The sequence below is a fragment of the Excalfactoria chinensis genome, chromosome 5, assembly GCF_039878825.1.
Source record: "Excalfactoria chinensis isolate bCotChi1 chromosome 5, bCotChi1.hap2, whole genome shotgun sequence".
Classification (NCBI taxonomy): domain Eukaryota; kingdom Metazoa; phylum Chordata; class Aves; order Galliformes; family Phasianidae; genus Excalfactoria; species Excalfactoria chinensis.
In genome coordinates this window covers 28,987,183-29,006,924 of record NC_092829.1, presented here as the reverse complement: position 1 = coordinate 29,006,924, position 19,742 = coordinate 28,987,183, and the positions used below count along the sequence as shown (strand labels likewise).

The window sequence follows — 19,742 nt, the reverse complement described above, 5'->3', positions numbered from 1 at the left end:
TCATCTCAAACTCTTACTCCCTAGAACAAGGAGGGATGCAGCCAAAAGAAAAACTTAAATTTTAAGAGGGAAAACAAAAACCTATCAAGAACTACAAAAAGGTTTGGGTAGCAGGGACCTTTGGAAGCAATCTGGTCAAACACTCTGCTCAAGCAGTGCAGTGTTATAATAGGATAATAATAGCAGGGTGGCAAAGTCTTCAGTTACAACAAATGATAACAAGACCAAACACAGCAACCATGGATGCAGAACTGAGGGAGAATTGCTACTTACCCTTGGAAGGCCACAGGTGGACATGGATCTCTAGCAAAAGATGCCCTCACCTCCACTGCCAACTCCTAAATGAGGTCTGGGAAGGGGTGGATCCATGCTCAACCCCTTGTAGTCACTGCATGCACCTGAGCTCCCCTGGGTTGGCCCTGCCTTCCCACCAGGTGCTCAATCAGTGGTTCAGGCCGTGACTCAGCATTTCCACTACAAGCAAGTACACCTATAGTAGGATATCCAGGACTGTATCCTAACAAAACATTACCTGACCTGTTCAAAGGGAATCTCCTATGTTCCAGTTTGTGCCCACTGCCTCACGTCCTGCTGCTGAGCATCGGAGAGACCCTGGCTCCATTTTTCATGGTGCTGTGCTGGACTCTCTCCAGTCTGCTCATACATGTCTTGTACTGGAGAGCCCAAACTGGACACAGTGCTCCAGGTATGGCCTCATCAATTCTGAACAGAGATGAAGTCTATCACACTGTGTCATTTCTGGTGGAACAGCAGTATCTCAGTACGTAAAATGTTTGAAAACCTTAATAATTAAAGAATAAACATACTAAATCTACAGAATCCTAGCTACTCAGCTAACAAATTCCAAAGTGAATGAGACCAAGGGCAAAGCTGTGCACATTCACCTTTTAACAAACAGGAAATCTCAAGTGAAATGAAATTTTTATAGGTATTGTAAGAGTACTCTCAACCCCTACATTTTGTTTCTTTAAATAACTGCAGGCCCTGGACTACCATATATTAAATGCTTACCTAACATCTAACAGAGCCCGAATTGGCTGTGAAATCTCAGGATCTGCAATACATTACAGTAGTTCTCTACAGCAATTCTTAAATAGCCAACAAGTGTATTTTACAACTAAGCCATGTTTTAAAAGTCACAGTAGACAAATCTAATTACAAGTGAATCCAGATAATACAAGAATCCAACACTGTTCAAGAATCTCGCATATTAATTTATTACCAGTTTTTGTCCTCACAGACTTGAAAAAGCATATTTTAGCATAAAATCTATCTGGCACATAAGTTTCAAGACTTATTTTCTGCCTAAGAACTTACAAAGTAGAGAAAAGAAATCTGCAAAATGTATAAATCAAAGATGATCTGCACTGGGAGAAAGAGCTTTACACAGATTTATTCAGCAAGCAATTCTACCAGTCACAATTCAGTATCTGAAATTACATTCAGTATAGAATAAATCACACAACAGCGATAATCCATGCAGTACTGTGAGCTTTAAACATGTTTAAATGACTTACTGAGATAGGAACACCGTAAAAGTGTTTTCTTCAATCACATTCACTTAATATCATTAAAAACCTAGCCTGTATCTTTGGATGCATGGTCAATGCACAGTAATAGACATTAGATAGCTGTGTAACAGCCCAGAGAAACATTACCAATGTATTACATTGACTTTAAATTGAACTAACACAGTTAAAATGCTCACTTTAGTTTTTTCATATGAAGAAAACTCCATGAAATTATGGAAGCTGAATTTCCATTTCTGATGCCACTGAAGCGAAAGAAAAGAAGATAAATCTCCAAAGGCTCCTGAACATCTATAAAAAGCTAACAGGTGCTAGAAGTAAGATTAACATTATTGACAAATTGTTGGAAAACAATGAGCAATGTAAACCAACAACAGATGTAGTCTTTTCTCATCCTACATTGCATACCAAAATCTATGGTAAAATCACAAAGTGGGACATTGCTTCATTGCAAATAAGGCCTGTATTTCTAATGAAGGCGATCAAGCAGATTAGTGAAACAAGCTATAAAAAGTCTTACAGATGCTTTTGGTCTGAAGGCTCCACACAAAGATGAACCAGACTACTCTGTCCATCTGACTAACAGGTAAATAACAAATGGAGTAGAATGTAGAACTCAGACTTTTTAAATAAATAAATAAATAAATAAATAAGGACACTAGAAGGGAACAGCTGGCTTGGTACATGGGAGAACAACAGATACTGTTTATCTCAACCTAGAGTAGCAAATGAAGGATGGAAGAGCACACAGAGAGGTGGACCAAAAACTGGGTGAATGGCTGGGCACAAAAGTGACCAGAGATCCCCAAGTTTACTTGGAGGCCAGTAACAAGAGAGAGGTAAACCGGGACTATTCAGCCTGGATAAAGGTAGGCTCAGGGCGATGTTACCGATGTGCACAAATATCCGAAGTGATGATGCAAAGAAAATAAAGCTAGACTCTTTGCGTGCAATGACACAAACAGAAACACAGAAACACAGAAAGTTCCCTCTGGATATCAGTTATCACTTTCTTATTGTGAGCGTAACCAAGCACTGGCACAGGTTGCCCAGAGAAGCCGTGGAGTCTCCTTCCTTGGAGATACTTAAAAGCTTCCTGGACATGGGCCTAATCATTCAGCTCCGGGTGTCTGTGCTTGAGTACAGACTGGTCCAGGTGGCCTCTGGAGATGTCTGCCAACCACAACCATTCAGTAATTCTGTGAGTGGGCTGAGTATCAGCAGTGCCATTTGCAAACACAGCAGAAGCCTGGAAAGGAACAGAATATGCACACTAGGAAGTAGTAGAAAGTATCTGACAAGAAGTCAGCACAGTAGCGAGAGAGTTACTAAAAGGTTAGAAATTTCAGTTCTTTTATCTAAGAAATCAAAAAGCACAATAAAGGTGTTTTAAAGAGTTTCTTGCTGACAACTGCAGGCTGATGCTAAGACTTCACTACAGTCATGAAAGAGACTAACAGAAGATGTCATTAAAATGACAGGTTAGGCAAGGCTACATAGGTATATATATTCCCAGGTAGCTGAAAAGACACACAAAAGAAAACAAAGAATTTTCAGACAACTCAAGTGAAATGCTATCAAGACACTTTTATAGAGCCGTGCAAAATCCAGCATGAAGACAATGTACTACAAGTGCAGATATAAGCACAAGAACACTGTACCTTCAGACTTTACACATTATGCCATAGCTCACTGTACAGATAATTTTGTTTTCTTCAGTCTCAACCTGGACTAGGAAGCTCTATCCAATATCATACCTCTGCCTTAACAAAAGACAAGCATTTAGACCAACCATTTGTTCTTACAAGTAAATGAGGGTTCCAATTATTTATGGGCAGAGCCTCTCTTCCAAATCCTAAATCAGACTGAAAAATACACACTTCTGCCTGCACATACGGATGTGTGCACATGCACTCAAAACAGAAGAAGTACAGGCCCATGGGTTCTAATAAAACAACCAGAAATGCTCCTCTGCCTGCCAGGGGTGCTTTGGAGGACCAAAGAAAATAAATTTGATATATTTTGAGAAGCAAAAACTTTCTGTGTGAGAAGCTGTACAACTTGAATTGACTGTGTCTACTGAAGTAGAGTGGCCCAGTAAAGGCTGCACCCACAAAGACTTTGTTTTGCAAATAGCTTCTCTACATTATTAATTTAGTTTACTGGAAATAAGTTTAATTTTGATAGAGTAAATCAATTAAACACAAAAAATGTGTGTGCAAAAAGAAAACACAGATAAATCACTATAATTCCCATTATAAGAAATAAAACTGAGATCTCTGCAGCAACGTTAACTTGTTGCCCCAATACCAGACTGACGCAGCAACTAGTGGGACAGGGCCCATAAGTTGCAAGCAAGATCAGCTTAATCACTACACAAAACATCACAGATTTTGTCCTTCTGATTCTCTGCCCCATCCCACCTGGAGAGAATGAGTGAGTGAGAGGGTACGGGCTTAGCTGCAGGAAGGTGTCAACCCATGACTATCACCTTCAGTGATTTGTTTCAGTTACAGTGTAACTGTTACATCCTTTGAAATGCATTATGGCATTACATACACCACATATATCCTTCTAGACTACAAACAACTTGTAAATTCTCTGGCTGCAAAATGAAAGAAACATAGGAAAAATGAAATTAAAGACTTGAAAAAACGAACATCAATGCCATAGTCAAAATGATAACAGCTATATATGAAAAACATATTATTCTCAGAGCTATACTAAGAAAGGAAATGTGGGAGAAGGAAATATTTCATCCAAGCTAATTCATTCAGGAATACAAAGTAAAGTGGAAGAGATAATTGTAATCTGACAGGGACTGGGGTGGTAGGGAGGCAAGGTTGTTCAGGGAGCATAATTAGTGATATTAAGACTCCAAGAGATATTGAGTAACAGCAGTTCCCAACACAGAAATAAGCATTTGACATTTAGTGCAAAGTCTGCAAAAAAATCTGATCTAGCTGCATCCAAGAGGTTGACTTTTTTTTACCTAGCACAAAAATCTATGTAAGGTATATGGTATATTTGAAAAACCAAACTCTGTATCAAAATCCATGCAGATAATGGTTAAAATAATAATAATAAAAAAGGTTTAAAAAATAATAAAAAGAAACCACTTAAAAAGATTTTATCGTTAATTATCACATGTTAGGCAACAATAGATATTACTGTCAGTCTGAAAGGAAGTGCATCTTTGACAGTTCACAAAGAATAAAACTTATACAAGAACAGAAAAAAAAAGGTATTTAAAAGTATTTTCGATATAAAAATAGCAGATAAGAGCTGAAAAGACATTTCCGGTATTTAATCAGCTCCATTTCAACTGAATACAGACAAAAAATGAGACATGGAAGAAGAGGACAGCAAGGGAATCTACTGGCCTTACTTCTTCATCTTCTATTGTTTTTAAAGGAAGAGCTAGATTCATTAAGTAATGTTTTTTTCTCTTGTTAGTATTAAGAAGATAGTGTGCTCAAGTATTTTACTTAAAGCTGAGGAGTGGCAGGGTGGAAGAGACACTGCTGAAAATCCTGCAAGTAGTTTTATAAGCCATAATCAAATACTGAAACCTCCCCAAATAATTAAATAAATAAATAAACAAAGCCCACATGAATAATTCTGTAATGCAAATTAATAAAGAAATTAAAAATCACAGAATCTGTAGATCTGGAGTATTGTGTCTAGCCCTGTGGACCCCTGCACTGGAAAGATATGGTGTTGTTGTAGTGGGTCCAGAGGATGGCCATGAAAATGATCAGAGAGCTGGAACACCTTTTCTATAAATAAAGACTGAGGAAGCTGGGCATGTTTAGCTTGTAATAAATAAGACTCTGGGGAGACCGAATAGTGGCCTTTCAGTACTTGAAGGAGGGATTATCAGGAGGGATACTGACATTTTACATAATCTGATAGTGATAGGATAAGGGAGAAAGACTTAAAACTAAGAGGGAAGGTTTAGATTAGTTATTAGGAAGAAATTCTTGACTCAGAGAGTGTTGAGGCACTGGCACAGGCTGCCCAGAGAAGCTGTGGGCACCCCATTCCTGTGGATGTCGAAGCACAGGTTGGATGGGACCCTGGACAGCCTGACCCGGTGGGTGGCAGTCCTGTGCACAGCAGGGGGGTTGGAACTCAAGAGCCTAAAGGTTCCTTTCAGCTTAAGCCATTCTACAATTCTATGACTTGTTCTCCTGAAAGAACACATTAATACAGTAGGAATTGATCCACAGATCAATGAAGTAGCACAATCGCTTGAAAAACAGGATGCTAATCATTTAATATACAAGGAAAAGAAGCCTGCCAAAAACTAACAATAAATGCTTCTGTGAGCATGACTATATAAATGGGAGGCAACTTAATTTTTCGGGCTACTGTATATAGCGTCAGGCCACTGATTCTGAAATTGCACTCAATACACAACGAGTGGTGCACAAGGCTTTGAGATATGACCTTAACCATTCAGTCTTCTTAAAAGTGAAACTCCCAATCTTTCCAACTTCAGCTTGGCATTAAAATAAGTTTTGAAGATGCAGTAGCATCTCATTCCCTAAGCACATGGGGTGCAAGTGCCATAGTCAAAGATCAATGTTTCTCATGCATTATTACAAAAAATAAAAAAATTTTAAAAAAATCCCACCTTATTACTACTGCCAGGAACCTGTTCCCTTCACCACCTGTGTGCACAAGCATTTATCCACAGTAAGCTAAAAGAAACTGACTAAAAACTAGCTTGGAAAATTATTTGCATGTGGATCACTTGACAGTTTTGTGTGCCACATATAAGGAACAATTTTGCTGGTATAACAGAGAGGTTACATACCCTTCTCTAGGTTGGATTAATTTCATGAATACAGAATATGAGACAAATTTCTTATGAAGAACTCTTGAAAGATTCAATACTAGTCAACTTTGCATGAGGCCTGGTGAAGGATTTTTAAAGATCTTCAAAACTGGGATGACGTGCTTTGGTATAATTAGTTTATTTCTCCCTCTCTTTTTTTTTTCTAGTTTCTAGTTTTGCCTTCCTTAATGTGTTGCGTTAAGCTTTTGTAGTGAATGGGATACTTCAAGATACTTCTGGAGGCACAATCATTAAGCATACAAATCTTTTCCTGTTTAGCTAATCTGCACACTGGTAACAGCCTTTAGACCTCATCTACAAAACCCCTGTCTCTACATTCTTTGCTAGAAGCTACACTTCATAAGATAACATCTTGCGTTTATATAGTGCTGCCAACAACAGCCTCCTTCATACTTTCTTTTTCTCCCATTTCCCAGAAAATTCCATTTTATAATTCACCTTTAAATTGCTCTTCTAGAAGGAGTTGTTTTCAATGTTAGAACTGCTTTTTCGTTGACAACAGAATTTTGGCATTTTCTGCTATTTTAAACCACAGTTCCTCTTGCTTTCCACTATGAACACATTTTAATGATGAAGATCCTCCTTATGTTGTACTGTGTAAAATACAGTTTAGCTAGCTAGTGTTATCTCCAAGCACTGAGTCTGGATGCCAAAAACGCAATCTATACATAATTAGTAGCCATGGAAACCATGGACATATACACAATATTGGACATGCACAGACCAGCAGGCTTCTCATTTTAAGTGAAATAAGGCCCAAAGTAAATGCACAGGATCTCCTGATGATAATTATGTCACTTCACCCCAAACCCTCCCCTTCTGAATGTAATAGCAAGAATCCCCCAAGCCTGACTTATTCAACTAGCAGTGACTGGTGGTTCTAGTTACCTCCATCACAAGAGAAAGGCAATGATGCTGTTCAGGTCAGCAAAAAGGTATGCAGGACAAATGTGAAGTTAGAAAATTATCCTGCATACGGATGTTACCAATAGTTGATGTACATACAGGCATCTAAGAAAAGCGAAGTGGCATAGCTACAGCCATCCTGTACATATCATATTAACATCCTTAAAATTAGCATACTAGCTGACTTGTCTGATAAAGATATCCTTAGGAAAACTATTTTGAGCATAAATAAGCTGACAGATTGAATAGTGTCAAAGAAGTCTGTTGAGCAGAAGGCAAATGAAAACTGGTAGAAATGGGTGACTTGACATATATTTCTTATCATATTATTTTTAATATGGGTATGCATACATAAATAATGTCAATACAGTTTCAGATGAGTTCTCTTTATCAGGCAGACCATAGTCAATGTAATAATTTGAAAAAAAAAAAAAACAAAACAAACAAAAAAAAACAACAACAAAAAAAAAACCACATTCATTTTAAGTTTTGACTATTAAAATTTAGCATGTTAATAAAAAAGCCAATCCTTCAACTTCTCTTTAAATACATGCCATAGTACTTGCCTTTTCCCAAGTTCAGCACTGAAGAAGCATAATGTTCAGATTTCCTAGCTACCCAAACATCCTAAGGTTACTAAATGCTTAGCTCTTCATTTCCATATTCACCTTGCTACTACACAAACAAAACAAAAGTTTATGTACACCTCTGCTGAAAATAATTTCCTGTAATGGACAAATCCTTCCCTGCATGCTGTTCGGTGAAGGCAGCCTTCGTATGTAAGCCAGGGCAAGCTCACAGATATCACTGAGAGGGTACCTGGCCTGACAAAGCACCACTTGCATGAAAGGAGAAAACACTTAGAGAAATGAGTGTGTAATCCCTCCTCTGCAAAAAGACCAGCTTTTCAAGGGCTTAGCCAGTTTGCCCGGCTCCGTACAAAGTGAGAAGCAGCAGGACAGAACCAGCGTGCAACAGTGACAAGGCCACAAAACTGCAAAGAAGGGCAGCAAAAAGCAGCAGAACACTTTTCCACAACAGCCAGCAGTCAGATTACAGCAAGTATCTCTACAGAAGTAAATGCATGGGTGGGGGAGTACTAAAGAAAGAACGCAGCCTGAAACACTTGGCAATAGAGGCAAACCTGGGCAGAGCTCTGTCAGGGTCAAAGGAGGTGAGCAGCTACCAGCGCCTGCCAGCTCCAGCAGGAGAAAAGTCTCTCCGAATAGCACAGCTTGAGATGTAGGGAATGCAGTAAGATAAAATCCCTGACAAAGTGTTGCACATATTTTTCTGACGGATAAATCAGCTAGGTGCAGACAGGGCCTGTTCAAACTAAGTATTAGTGTAAACACGCTTCTTCTGTCATTTCTTCATTTATAGCTTTTATAAAAAACTGCAATCATGTTGCTCATTTTGTTCTTCTGACTTACTTTTACTTAATACTGACAGTTCTCAATCACCACATGTTGGTTCACACTGCAGAGAACAATGAAAACACAGATCTCAGAACTCCTTTTGGACAAAGCAAAACAAGCTGTACTCCAAGAGTGCACCTGGTGCACTGCAACTATTGCTTATTTGAGCTCATGTGAAGCAAACCATCACAGCCATCATGCAGTCGTGGAGTCCCAGTACTAAGTGTGCTGCTCTACAAATCTGCTTTTCTTAGGCTGCTCTAGTTTCAAACATAGACTTTGCTAAAATTGACTGAAACAAAATGTCTTACGTACAAAGAGCATCAAACCAAAGAACTAAGAAAACTGTATTTACGATTGCAGAATTGAAAGAGCATCTAATTAGCCAAAGATAAAGAGTTTCTGTATCTGCTGTGTTTCTCTTTTTCTTTGTGGTGCTTTTTTTGTTTGTTTCTTTATTTTTTCTTTTTTTCACAAAAATAACTTCTAGTTGTAACACTGACATTTAGGGATTTAACTTTAAATTTATGCTTCAAACAAATTGTGTTACACATTTCGCTATTGCACTAAACAGCTCTAGGCTGATGTTTTCACATTATCCTCAACATAGGACGTATTCAAGAGTTTCTTCTAATTGCTAAATACTTTCTAGATACTGGTGAGATGTTAACCATTTATTTTTAAAGTGATTTTTGGCTTTTTTGTTTGTTTGTTTTTATTATTATTATTATTATTTATTTTTTGTTAGCATATTGCTCTAATGTGCAGCTGAACTTACTTTCTAGAGACTAAAATATAGGTAGAATAGCAGGTGTTTTTTCCAGTGCAGAACAAAGGAGACTAGGGATAATCTGACTATTAAGACTCGCTAAAATTATTGAGAAGTATTTCTGGTAAGAAATATTAAAAATTATTATTTCATATCCAAAATCTTCCTTATGATTTGATGGGCCATCACAACATCTTACGCATAACAATAACCAAATACAAGACAGGCTCTCAAGGAATTAAGGGATTTTTCTAATATTAACGGCAATCCATGTGTCCCAGTTTAATGCTATACAGAAATTTGCCTCAGATGCCTTTTCCAGAAAGATGTGCTGTTCATCAAAGCGCTCAAAAAAAGTCTACTGGAACCCTTTTTTGACAAAACAATGGTGAAGTGACAACAAGTATTTTCACTAATTCCCTTTCATCAACTGCTAAGCCAAAGAGAAAAGTCAAGTACTGAAACCATTGTGCATAAACCAGAGTCATTTCCTTTGGAATAAAGAAATAGGAAGAGGCAGGTGAGCACCCTTGAAGCTTAATGAACAAGAGATTCTTCAGTAGTTGCTTTTTTAGGCAGTTGCTTATAACATAATATTTTATAACATTAAAAAAAAAAAAAAAAAAAAAAAAAAAAAAAAAAAAAAAAAGCTTGTGTCTTACTCTGATTACAAAGTCCTACACACTGGAGATGTCAGTAGTCATTTTAACTCTTACTTACCGCACTGGAATTTTAGTGGCATGTTAAAATCACAAGGTTTTACAGCCTGCCTCCCTACTATGGAACAGAGCATGTTCCTAAAAACAAATGTATCACAGAATATAATGCTATTCTGACATTAAATAAGTGAATATTATACATCTTATTAAGATGACTGCTCCCAGTTTCTTGAAGTTCTGAGCCTTGTCTTCCTCCAAGCAATTACACCACACAGCACTATCAGGTAGTCACATTTACTTGAAAAAGCTTTAAGATCTCTCATAAATCTCAACAGCCTCCTCAATCTTTTGGTTTATTCTCCTTTTCTTTATTCTGCTAAACAAATGCCAGAACAAATGCTTGCACATCCAGAATGGTTTGGAATTCCTCACGGTAGGAGGAAAGAAAATCTCCCTACCCAAGACTTCTCAGTCTGCTCAATCAAATGGATCATCAAAAGCCTATCATCATGTATATTTTACAGTTAACTGGAACTATTTGCACTGAGATTTAGCAAGAGCCAGTAACTAGGGAGTTATACCTCACTATCTTTTACATCCATCTACCAAGGCAAAGGAACATCATCTGAATGACTACATCAGACTGAATTATTTAAGGACATCATGATGATTGTAGGAAAAAAATCTGGAAGTTACAGAAATATTCTAACCCAAATCTACATACCATTTGCTCTGAAACAGTCTCTAAGTTTTCTTAAATTATGAAATCAGAGTCTAATAGCAAAACAGAGGTTTTACCCAGAGGGATTTGCAGACTAGCATCTGTGGCTACTATTTTCCAGCATCTCTGTAGTTTTCTGAGTATTATCTACAGACGCACTTAGTCCCTGACTATCTTTTAAAGATATTTCGAAATATTCCTCTTCAGTATGTTAAATTTAATGCTCATTTTTCCAAGGAAGCCAATTCTGAAGATCTTTGATGTGCTGCAAGTTTATTTAAAGTGTTCCCTGGAGTATTTTGATAATTGAAAGAAAGGGGGGAAAAAAAGAAAAAAGAAAAAAAAAAAAAAGAAAAAAAAAAAAGAAAGAAAAAAAATTTAAAAGGAAAATGAATATATATATATATACTTTTTTTTTTAATGTTCATTTTTTTCTGCTTTTCCTGGAAGCAACAGGCATTTTTGTTGCCAGATACATACGCCTGCCACTTTCTCCTGATTATTCTCTGACACAGATTCTGACAGGGAGCACCTTTGGCTTCTCACCCACCTACCCTGCTAAGTCACTACTCTACAGCATATGAAAGAACCATGTTAGTGGGAACCTATCTAATTTGAACTCCTGGAATTTTTCTTCTTCCAGCAGCACATAATGAAACCCACACTTTCACAAGACCAGACTCACAAACCAGCATATCCTCTTCTACACCCTGCTCTGTCATCAAAATCCCATTAAACTGTTTCAGGAAGGAATAAGAAGCAGCCAAAAAGAAGTATACTGGCCTTCCAAATTCATAACTATTGCCACATTCAGGTGTTTCAAAGTATTCCTACGAACTGCTGGATGAAGGCTTTACTAACTTGTGACATTTCATCTGTGATCTTGCTGTCAACCCTTTTCTAAATGCCCTGTCCCAGGGCATGAACAACATATTGCAGAGGGAAAAAGGAAGTGCTGGTTTTTTTAACTGCAATCTCTGCCTACAGCAGCTTTTGCAGTGATCCTAGGAGCCTTTCCCTTCTGAGTCAGACCTGCAGGATACTTGACAGCAATTCATTTTAAACCCTAAAGAATGCATAGTGCTCTTCATCCATGCAGTTTCTCGCAGGACAATTCTAAGATACAGCTCAACCCCCAGTAAATACCTTGCATCATTCAGGTATAACACAGTACATTTCCAGGTCCTCAAAAACTGCACACAGAGATACAGTCCTCAACAACTACAAAGGTACAATAATAGCCACTAAGAAAATCCCTCCCCCTAACAACAGTGTATGCAGAGAGCTAATTCCTACTTAGTCATTATATTTCCTTGGTCAACATGAAACACACATTGTAACTACAATGATTTTACTAAAGATTCTTCCAGGTGAGGTTGCAGAACTTGAAGTCTTAGTTTAGTAAATGGGCATTTTTTAGAATCCAGAACACCTGAAGAGTGGGATGAGTTGCATGACTTCAAGGTTTCAACACAAATTTGTATCCCCTAAGTTCCAAAAGTCACATGCAAGACAGAAGAAATCCAACAAAATCAATACAAGAAAAAAAGTATCAAGTAAAAATATTCCACATAAAATTGAAATTCAATATACAGTACAAAAAAAAAAAAAAAAACAAAAACCAAAACAACTAATAACTTCATAACCACTCAGTAAGCACTCAAAAGCCCCAAATATATTATCACTCAGTGTCTGTGCACACTGTTTCTTCACACAACCACGTAATAATATAATTTAATAAGAAAATTAAACTGTATGCTTGAGAAGCATATTTCTACAGTAGCAGAATCAAACACATGTGCAGTACTTGCTGTATTATTATATCCATCTACTAATACAATTTGTACGTTAAGTATATAATGAAGCGTCATATTAAATACAAAATTTTTAACAATTACAGTTCTAAGTAACAGACCTGCATATGGAACTAAATTAGCACTGGGTCAGTTGTTTCAGATCTTGGCATACATCAAAAACACTTTGCTGCTCAAAAATAGATTTTGTAACACGCAGCCTATTCACTAAATCACTGAAGCCAGCCAGTGGAAGTTTTGCTATTTATCTTATAGTACTAGGAACAGAAAATGCATTGCATTCCTTTCAAAAGGCCATTACTATCAATCATCAACTTCACAATGGTAGGACAGAGTCCTGATTTGCAAGATTTTACAAGTGTACACAGAATGTTATTCATTAAGGCTTTTGCAAATCAATTGGAAAAAAAAAATAGTATGTTAAGCATAGAATAAGCTTAATTAAATTAGTATATAAGCAAAACAAGTAAAGAAAATGCATCACATATACATCTTTTACTGGAAGATTGAAATTTTCTAAGATAACTGCCTAACAAAGCCAATATTTTCCCAAGCACTTTAATGCAAATACTTGCTCCCTGTAAATTCCAACTTACTACTGAATTGTTTTGTGATTTAAACAAACAGAAGACTATAAAAACTTTTTTATTAAATAAAAACATCCCACATATATAAGTCCTTCCTTATCATTTTCCATGTAATTACTACCCTCATATTCTCCAAAAAAACAGCTTTTTCAGGCATTCTCCTACTTTTCAATAAGAATTCTGTCATAAACAAGACCGTACCAGCATAAGAGCATTTGAATACAACCAGTAAGGAGCTGCGTACTAAATCTACATGAAGGAACACGATGCAATTTTTCTTGTTTTATTTCACCCACTCTTCAAGACCTTCTAAATTCTGAGCCATAATTTGTTCTAATTTTTGTTTACCATGTCCTCCAGTTGCACAGTATCCGTCTCATGGATGGAAGATAAGAAATACCATCCATGCCCAAATGAAAAACAAAAAAATTAGAACCCAACCAAGTAAGCTGTTTCAAGTATCTGAACAAATTCTCCCATTTATTCAAAATGGACTTCCATAGTTGGAATGAAAGCAAAGTGAAAATTCTAACTTTCACTTCACAGCTACACTTCACAACAAACATCTTTGCCTTTAAAGTATTACAAATTTCAAGACAGACATTTTCAGGTTTAAGCACTGCTCTCTTTCTAAGGCTATCTAAGGCAGTGATAGGAAAGTTACTGGTCAAGTTCTAGTCTGCTATAAAAGAACCTTTAAATAAATACACCCTTACTTCAAAAATGCAAACAACAAGATATGACTACATAAAAATTAAAGGGAGAAATTTGGTATCTGTGTAACAGGATTCTGTATGCCACAGATTCTAAAGCATACACTGACGACTGTGTTTTCCATGATCACCCCATTAATGAGAATGGGAAACCAACTAAAGGTTATGCCAGAACAAAGTTAGCTCCCATTAGGCCCACGCTTGAAAGTAATCAATCATTTTCAAGATACACACAGGAAGTTTCTCATCTTTACTGGAAAGGAGGGCAAATGTGATGCAAGGAAAGTAGATATTATGAGTAAACTCTGTACAGTCATACATGAACTACAGGCATGGCATATAGAATAGGGAGTCTTTCAACTGTGTATTTGGATAAATAAACTGCAAATTAAGAAGCACTGATGATGCAACTTCTCACTCCTGCTCTGTAAGAACACACAAACTTCTAAACTAATGGTCACTACTTACATAGGAATGTTATTAAAACATCAGTGTATAACAGGGAAATCATCTCTTGCCTTATACACCTTTAACTTCATAGTTTGAAAGGAAACTATCACAGCAAGCAAATTAAACAGCAAGTAAAAGCCTCCTATCACTGAAATTCCATTCGGTGTTTTTTTCACACTATATATTTAAAAAATATTTTTTTAAAAAATCCAGAACTTACTTCCTCTTTAAAAGTAAAAGTCATATTCAACACTGTGAAATTATAAAAAGGAAACTAGGTATGTGTATGGATCACAATCAATAAATGTAGATAGCTCTCTTGCAGCCATACAAAAAATAAATAAATAAAAATTAGAAAGAAATGCTCTTATACAGACTTACAGCCACAAATAGAAGAGTTACCATGGATAAAGTAGTTACTACAGATAAAGTTAACGTTATGACAGCCTTACGCTAAGAAAAGAGGGAAACCAGTGTTTGTCAATCCCAAAATGTTCTACTGCTATTAATGGAGGAAGTACAGCTTTTCTCTACTTCTATAGCTCATTTGTTAAGCTGAGTTTTGGGAAGAGAACTGGGGTTCCTCATAAAAGTACCAATTTGAATCTGCGTTTTGAAAACAAGTGCCCACTAATATGTAGGAAATTTAAAAAAAATAAAATAACAATAACAATAATAAAGCAACTTTCATATAGACAATTAAAGAGATGTGACAGTAAGTCCTAACAAACTCAGTGCCAATCCTTATCCTCCCACTTAGACCTCTGGGAGAAAGTCTGACATAAGGCACATCCTAAATGTGAACTGCATCACCCCTGAGAAAAGATCTCACAACTTGCATGCTAATGATGCGGAGTATTAAAGTCATAACAATTTACCTCATAATGCTCAAGACAGGCAAACTACCTTTTAGTTAGAAAAATCAACAGTGTATATTTCTAAAACAGTGTTCAACGGTGGTTCTCTAAAATATATTGCTACCCATTTTTCTCATAGATAATTTTTACAATTTGTTAATGCTTTTTTGTTTGGATGTTGCTGAGTTTTTGTTCTTGCTGTTGCTTTTTTTGATGGGGTTCGCTTTCTTTGTACAGTACTGAACTTCAGATACAATCTATTTCTTTGTTTGGAAGGGGTTCCCAGGTAGACACAGCTCTCACATTCCAAGAAGCACATTTGCTACAAAGTAATTAATTCAGACATCACGTGTATCTGCTATGCTATTTCAATAAACTACATGTCCTCATACACTTGAACATGCTAACGTAACCTTTCATGGTATAAAGAGGTTATCCAAGACCTAAATTTTTGCATTCAGCAGCCAGTGCCTGCTTTCTTGGATAAGGCCATGGCCACAGCTGACATGGTTTCATAATCATAAGGTTTAGAAGGAACTTCTGGAGGGCAGGCAATGCAACCCCCTGCTAAAGGAGGTTCCCTACAGCAGGCTGGACAGGAAAGCATTCAGGCAGGTTCTGAGAAGGAGAAGGAGACTCCACAGCTCTCTGGACAGCCTGTTCCAGTGCACCGTCACTCTCAAAGTAAAAATGTTCTTTCCCATGTACAGATGGAACTTCCTGTGCTACAGCTTGTGCCCACTGCCCCTTCTTCTGTTGCTGGACACCACCAGAAAAAGCCTAGCCCCATCCACTTGACTCCCTTTTGGTATTAATAAGCAATGATAAGATCCCCTCTCAGCCTTTTCCACAATGAACAGACCCAGGGCTCTTTGCCTCGTCCTCCATAATGAGGATAAGGGAGATGCTCCCAGCCCCTCATCATCTTTGTGGCCCACCGCTGAACTCTCTTTAGAAGTTCCCTGTTTTTCTTCAACTGGGAAGCCCAGAATTGTACACAGCACTCCATATGTGGCCTCACAAGGGCACAGTAGAGGGAAAGGATCACCTTTCTTGACCTGTGGGCCACACTCTTCTTAATGTGCCCCAGGATACTATTGGCCTTCTTGGACACAAGGGCATGCTGCTGTCAGTCAAATCATTTTAGTCTCTACTTAGTGGAAGGATAAGTACCTGAAGAAGAAATAATAAGTGCTGCACTTCACTAAAATCCCTTACATGTTAACTAATTATAAAACTACTTAGCCTACACATACTGCAGACAGCCTATACATACTGCAGACAGCCTATACATACTGCAGACAGCCTATACATACTGCAGACAGCCTATACATACTGCAGCCTTTACCATAATTTTTACCACATTTTTTCCTCTTTTTCATCTCTTATCTCACCTTTCTTGTTTCTTTGGGATTTGTTTTTGTTTTTGCTGGGTTTTGTTTGTTTCTTTTTAAAGGAAGATACCTGGAACACTAAATGGCAAAGCTTAGGCCACCACGAGACCCACCCACCAGCTCACTATTCATATGATCTACCAATCTGATGATTAGCACTTAGCCTGAGTGAAGAAATACAGATAAAACTAGCAACAAACACACAAACACAGAACTCCGTTAAGCAAGACCTACAACAATACATTTTCTTGAAGACAACGAAAGCTAAGCCACAAGACAAACATCCACTTTGTATTATCAATATACTCTAGAGCCATGTGCCTCAATCTTGACATCAGGCAAGGCTAGCAACACACCCAAATATTTGTTTTATATCCTCATTTAAAAAACAAACATACATTCCAAATCAGTTCAAATTCCATCTCAATACAACCGTGAGGTGCAATAATGGTACTTGCTAAACTAAGTGTTCCAAGCCTGATAGGAACATCAATGCTTATGATGATAAATCCACATTACATATATTGATAACTAACCAAACATATGGCTATGGTCCTAACCAGAAAAGCTAAGTCATGTTAATTACCTAATTTCTAATCATCGTACTCTTCCGAATGATTAATATTTTAAAAAAATAATGTTTGTATTAAATCTACCAATTCTTTCATTTACTCTCTTGTTCATCAGACAAGAAGTAATTATCAGTTCATTTTTATGGGAAAAAAAAAAAAAAAAAAAAGTCAAAAATGGACTCCAAAATCCGCTGTCTTTTCACAACTGGAAACAGCAGAAACTAGGTGGTCTATGACCCCAAATTACAACTGTTTTCTTCCACTGATTAAAGGAAATTCCAGAGAGGAAAACAAGTCTGACCATAGATATGACATACATTAACACATTTATTTAAGGTTTGGTTTCATGTCTATAAACATACACTGGTTAGCAAAAAGAGCCTAGAAAAATTGCTAGAAACCAAAGCGTCCCCATTATAGTAGGAAAATAATTCTCAAAATTTTTCAGCATGCAATTCAAAGCAATGGCATTAGGGGGAAAAGGGCTAAAAATGTTCTGTTCTTTTGTCTTCTGATTTCCCTTTAAAAACAAGGCAAAAAAAAGCAAAATCAGATCACACACTCTTCTCAACAGAATTTCACATTATGGCATCTGGGTACAAGAGTGTAACAGCGTTCAGACTGGATTTGTAGTACAAATGGTAGGGCATTCTGGGAACATTTACAGGTAAAAATTATTACAAGTCACCAATCAACACAGAATAATAATTCAAGGCACATAGCATGAAGCTGTACAAGTACGCAAAGAGCGTTCTGCTGCCAGACGCCTCCTGCTCGCTTTAACTGCGATAATACCGGGTAACAGCAAGCCTGCTCTCGCTATCAGCGCAAGAGCTGCGGACTCCCCCAGCGTCCTCCGCCACGCGCACGGCCGACCGGGCCGCCTTCAGCACCGTGCTGCGGACAGCGCCCGCTGCTCGCCATCTCGCGGCCGGGCTCCAGGCGGGCCCGTTCCGGCACGCGGCGGGCACACAACTTCCAGAGCAACTCCGCGCTCCGTCTCCCGGGATCGCGGCCCCTTCCTCCGAACAGCTTCAGACCGCTACCCGTGCTCGCACCGCCGCCGTCGGCCCGGGCTCTCCATCCAAGCTCCGAGACCGACGCGAGAAAGGCTCGCTCAGATCTCTCCCCTCCCTTCTCCGCGACCGCCGCTCGCGCGCTCGCACGGCCAGGGGCTGCTCCCGGCTCCGCCGCGCTGCCACCGCCGTGCCGCACTCCGCGGCGCGCCGGGATAACCGCAACCCCACGGAGGCCGGGGAGCCCCGCAGCCTGCGACACGCGCACCGCCTCGAAACGGCTCTTGGCAGCACCTAGGTCGCGAGGGGACCACCCACGAGCCGGCAACGGCGCCCCGCCGGCCCTCCTCCCCCACCCGCGGCCGCCCGGTGCCGCCGGGAAGGGCCATCCGGAGGGGGGCGATCCGCGCTCCCAGGCCCCCCGGGGCAGGCCGTCGGTCCGTGCACCGCGCCGTCGCCGCTAGGCCCGGCTCTCGCTCGCCCGTTCCCTTCGCCGGCCGCAGGCCTCCCTCCCCAGCCTCTTCGCCCTCCCGGCCCCGCCGCCGGAGGAGGAGGAGGAGAGCCCCGGGCCCCGCCACGGGCGCCCACCCCCGCGCCGCCTCCCCTCCAGGCGGGGTGCCCCGGGCCGACCCCGGGCTGCAACGTCCGCCCGCAGCTGCGGCGCCAACGCCACCCACTCTCCGCACCCAGAGCCGCCCCCGCTCCCCGCTCTCCGCTCCCGGCTCCGGGCCCGGTCCGAGGCCTCGGCTCCCTGCGCGGTGGCGGCGCCGCAGGAGGCGGCCCGGGGGCGAGCCCCTGGGAGCCTGACGGCGCGGCCCGACCCGCGGCAACCCCCCGACCACCGGCGCGGACCCCGTCGGCGGCCGTTACCTGTGAGCACCCCGACGCGGATCTGGTGATCGTGGTTCGTTAGAATCATCCCCTCCGACGCCATGTTGCCCGGCGCAGCCACCGCACTGACAGCAGCGGGCGGGGGGGGGAAGGGGGAGGGGAGGGGCGCGAGCGTGAGAGCGGCGCGAGCGCAAAGGGGGAGGGGCGGGGGCGAGAGGGGCGGGGCCACGGCGAGAAGGGGCGGGGCGAGTGCCGGCCGCGCGGAGCCGTTACGAGCGCGGGAGAGGCGGCGGCTGCGGAGCGTGAGGGTGCCGCGTTGCGCGCCGCACAGGCGGCGCTAATCGAGTGTCGAAAGAGCGTGGTCCGGCTGCGCGCCGCTGGCCGCCGCGTCCGGAGGGAAGATGCCGGGCCGGGCCGGGCACGTGGGTGCCGGGCTCGCAGCTGAAGCCTTGACCCCGTCCGGCAGTTCCGAGTCCCTTCGGCAGGCGGTGGCATTCGGCTCTCGGGAGGCTGGGTTCCGGTGCCAGCCGTGCGCGGGGAGCCCCGGGGTGGGCTGAGCATTTGTGCGCGACAGCGGCTCTTCTGCGCTGCGAGCCACCCCGGGCCGGCCCCGGTTTGCCG

General features: G+C 40.5%; 1 protein-coding gene across 31 annotated transcripts in view; it reads right to left on the bottom strand.

Annotated features, from left to right (window-relative positions):
* GPHN (gephyrin) overlaps positions 1 to 19,314 on the bottom strand; it is a 240,785-nt gene extending 221,471 nt beyond the window's left edge. For all 31 annotated transcript variants that reach the window (XM_072337125.1, XM_072337092.1, XM_072337096.1 and 28 more), the window contains exon 1: positions 19,161 to 19,314. In XM_072337125.1, the coding sequence (XP_072193226.1) occupies positions 19,161 to 19,224 (64 nt within the window). In that variant the 5' untranslated portion in view covers positions 19,225 to 19,314. The remainder of the gene's footprint in view (positions 1 to 19,160) is intronic.
* Positions 19,315 to 19,742: the final 428 nt, after the last annotated feature.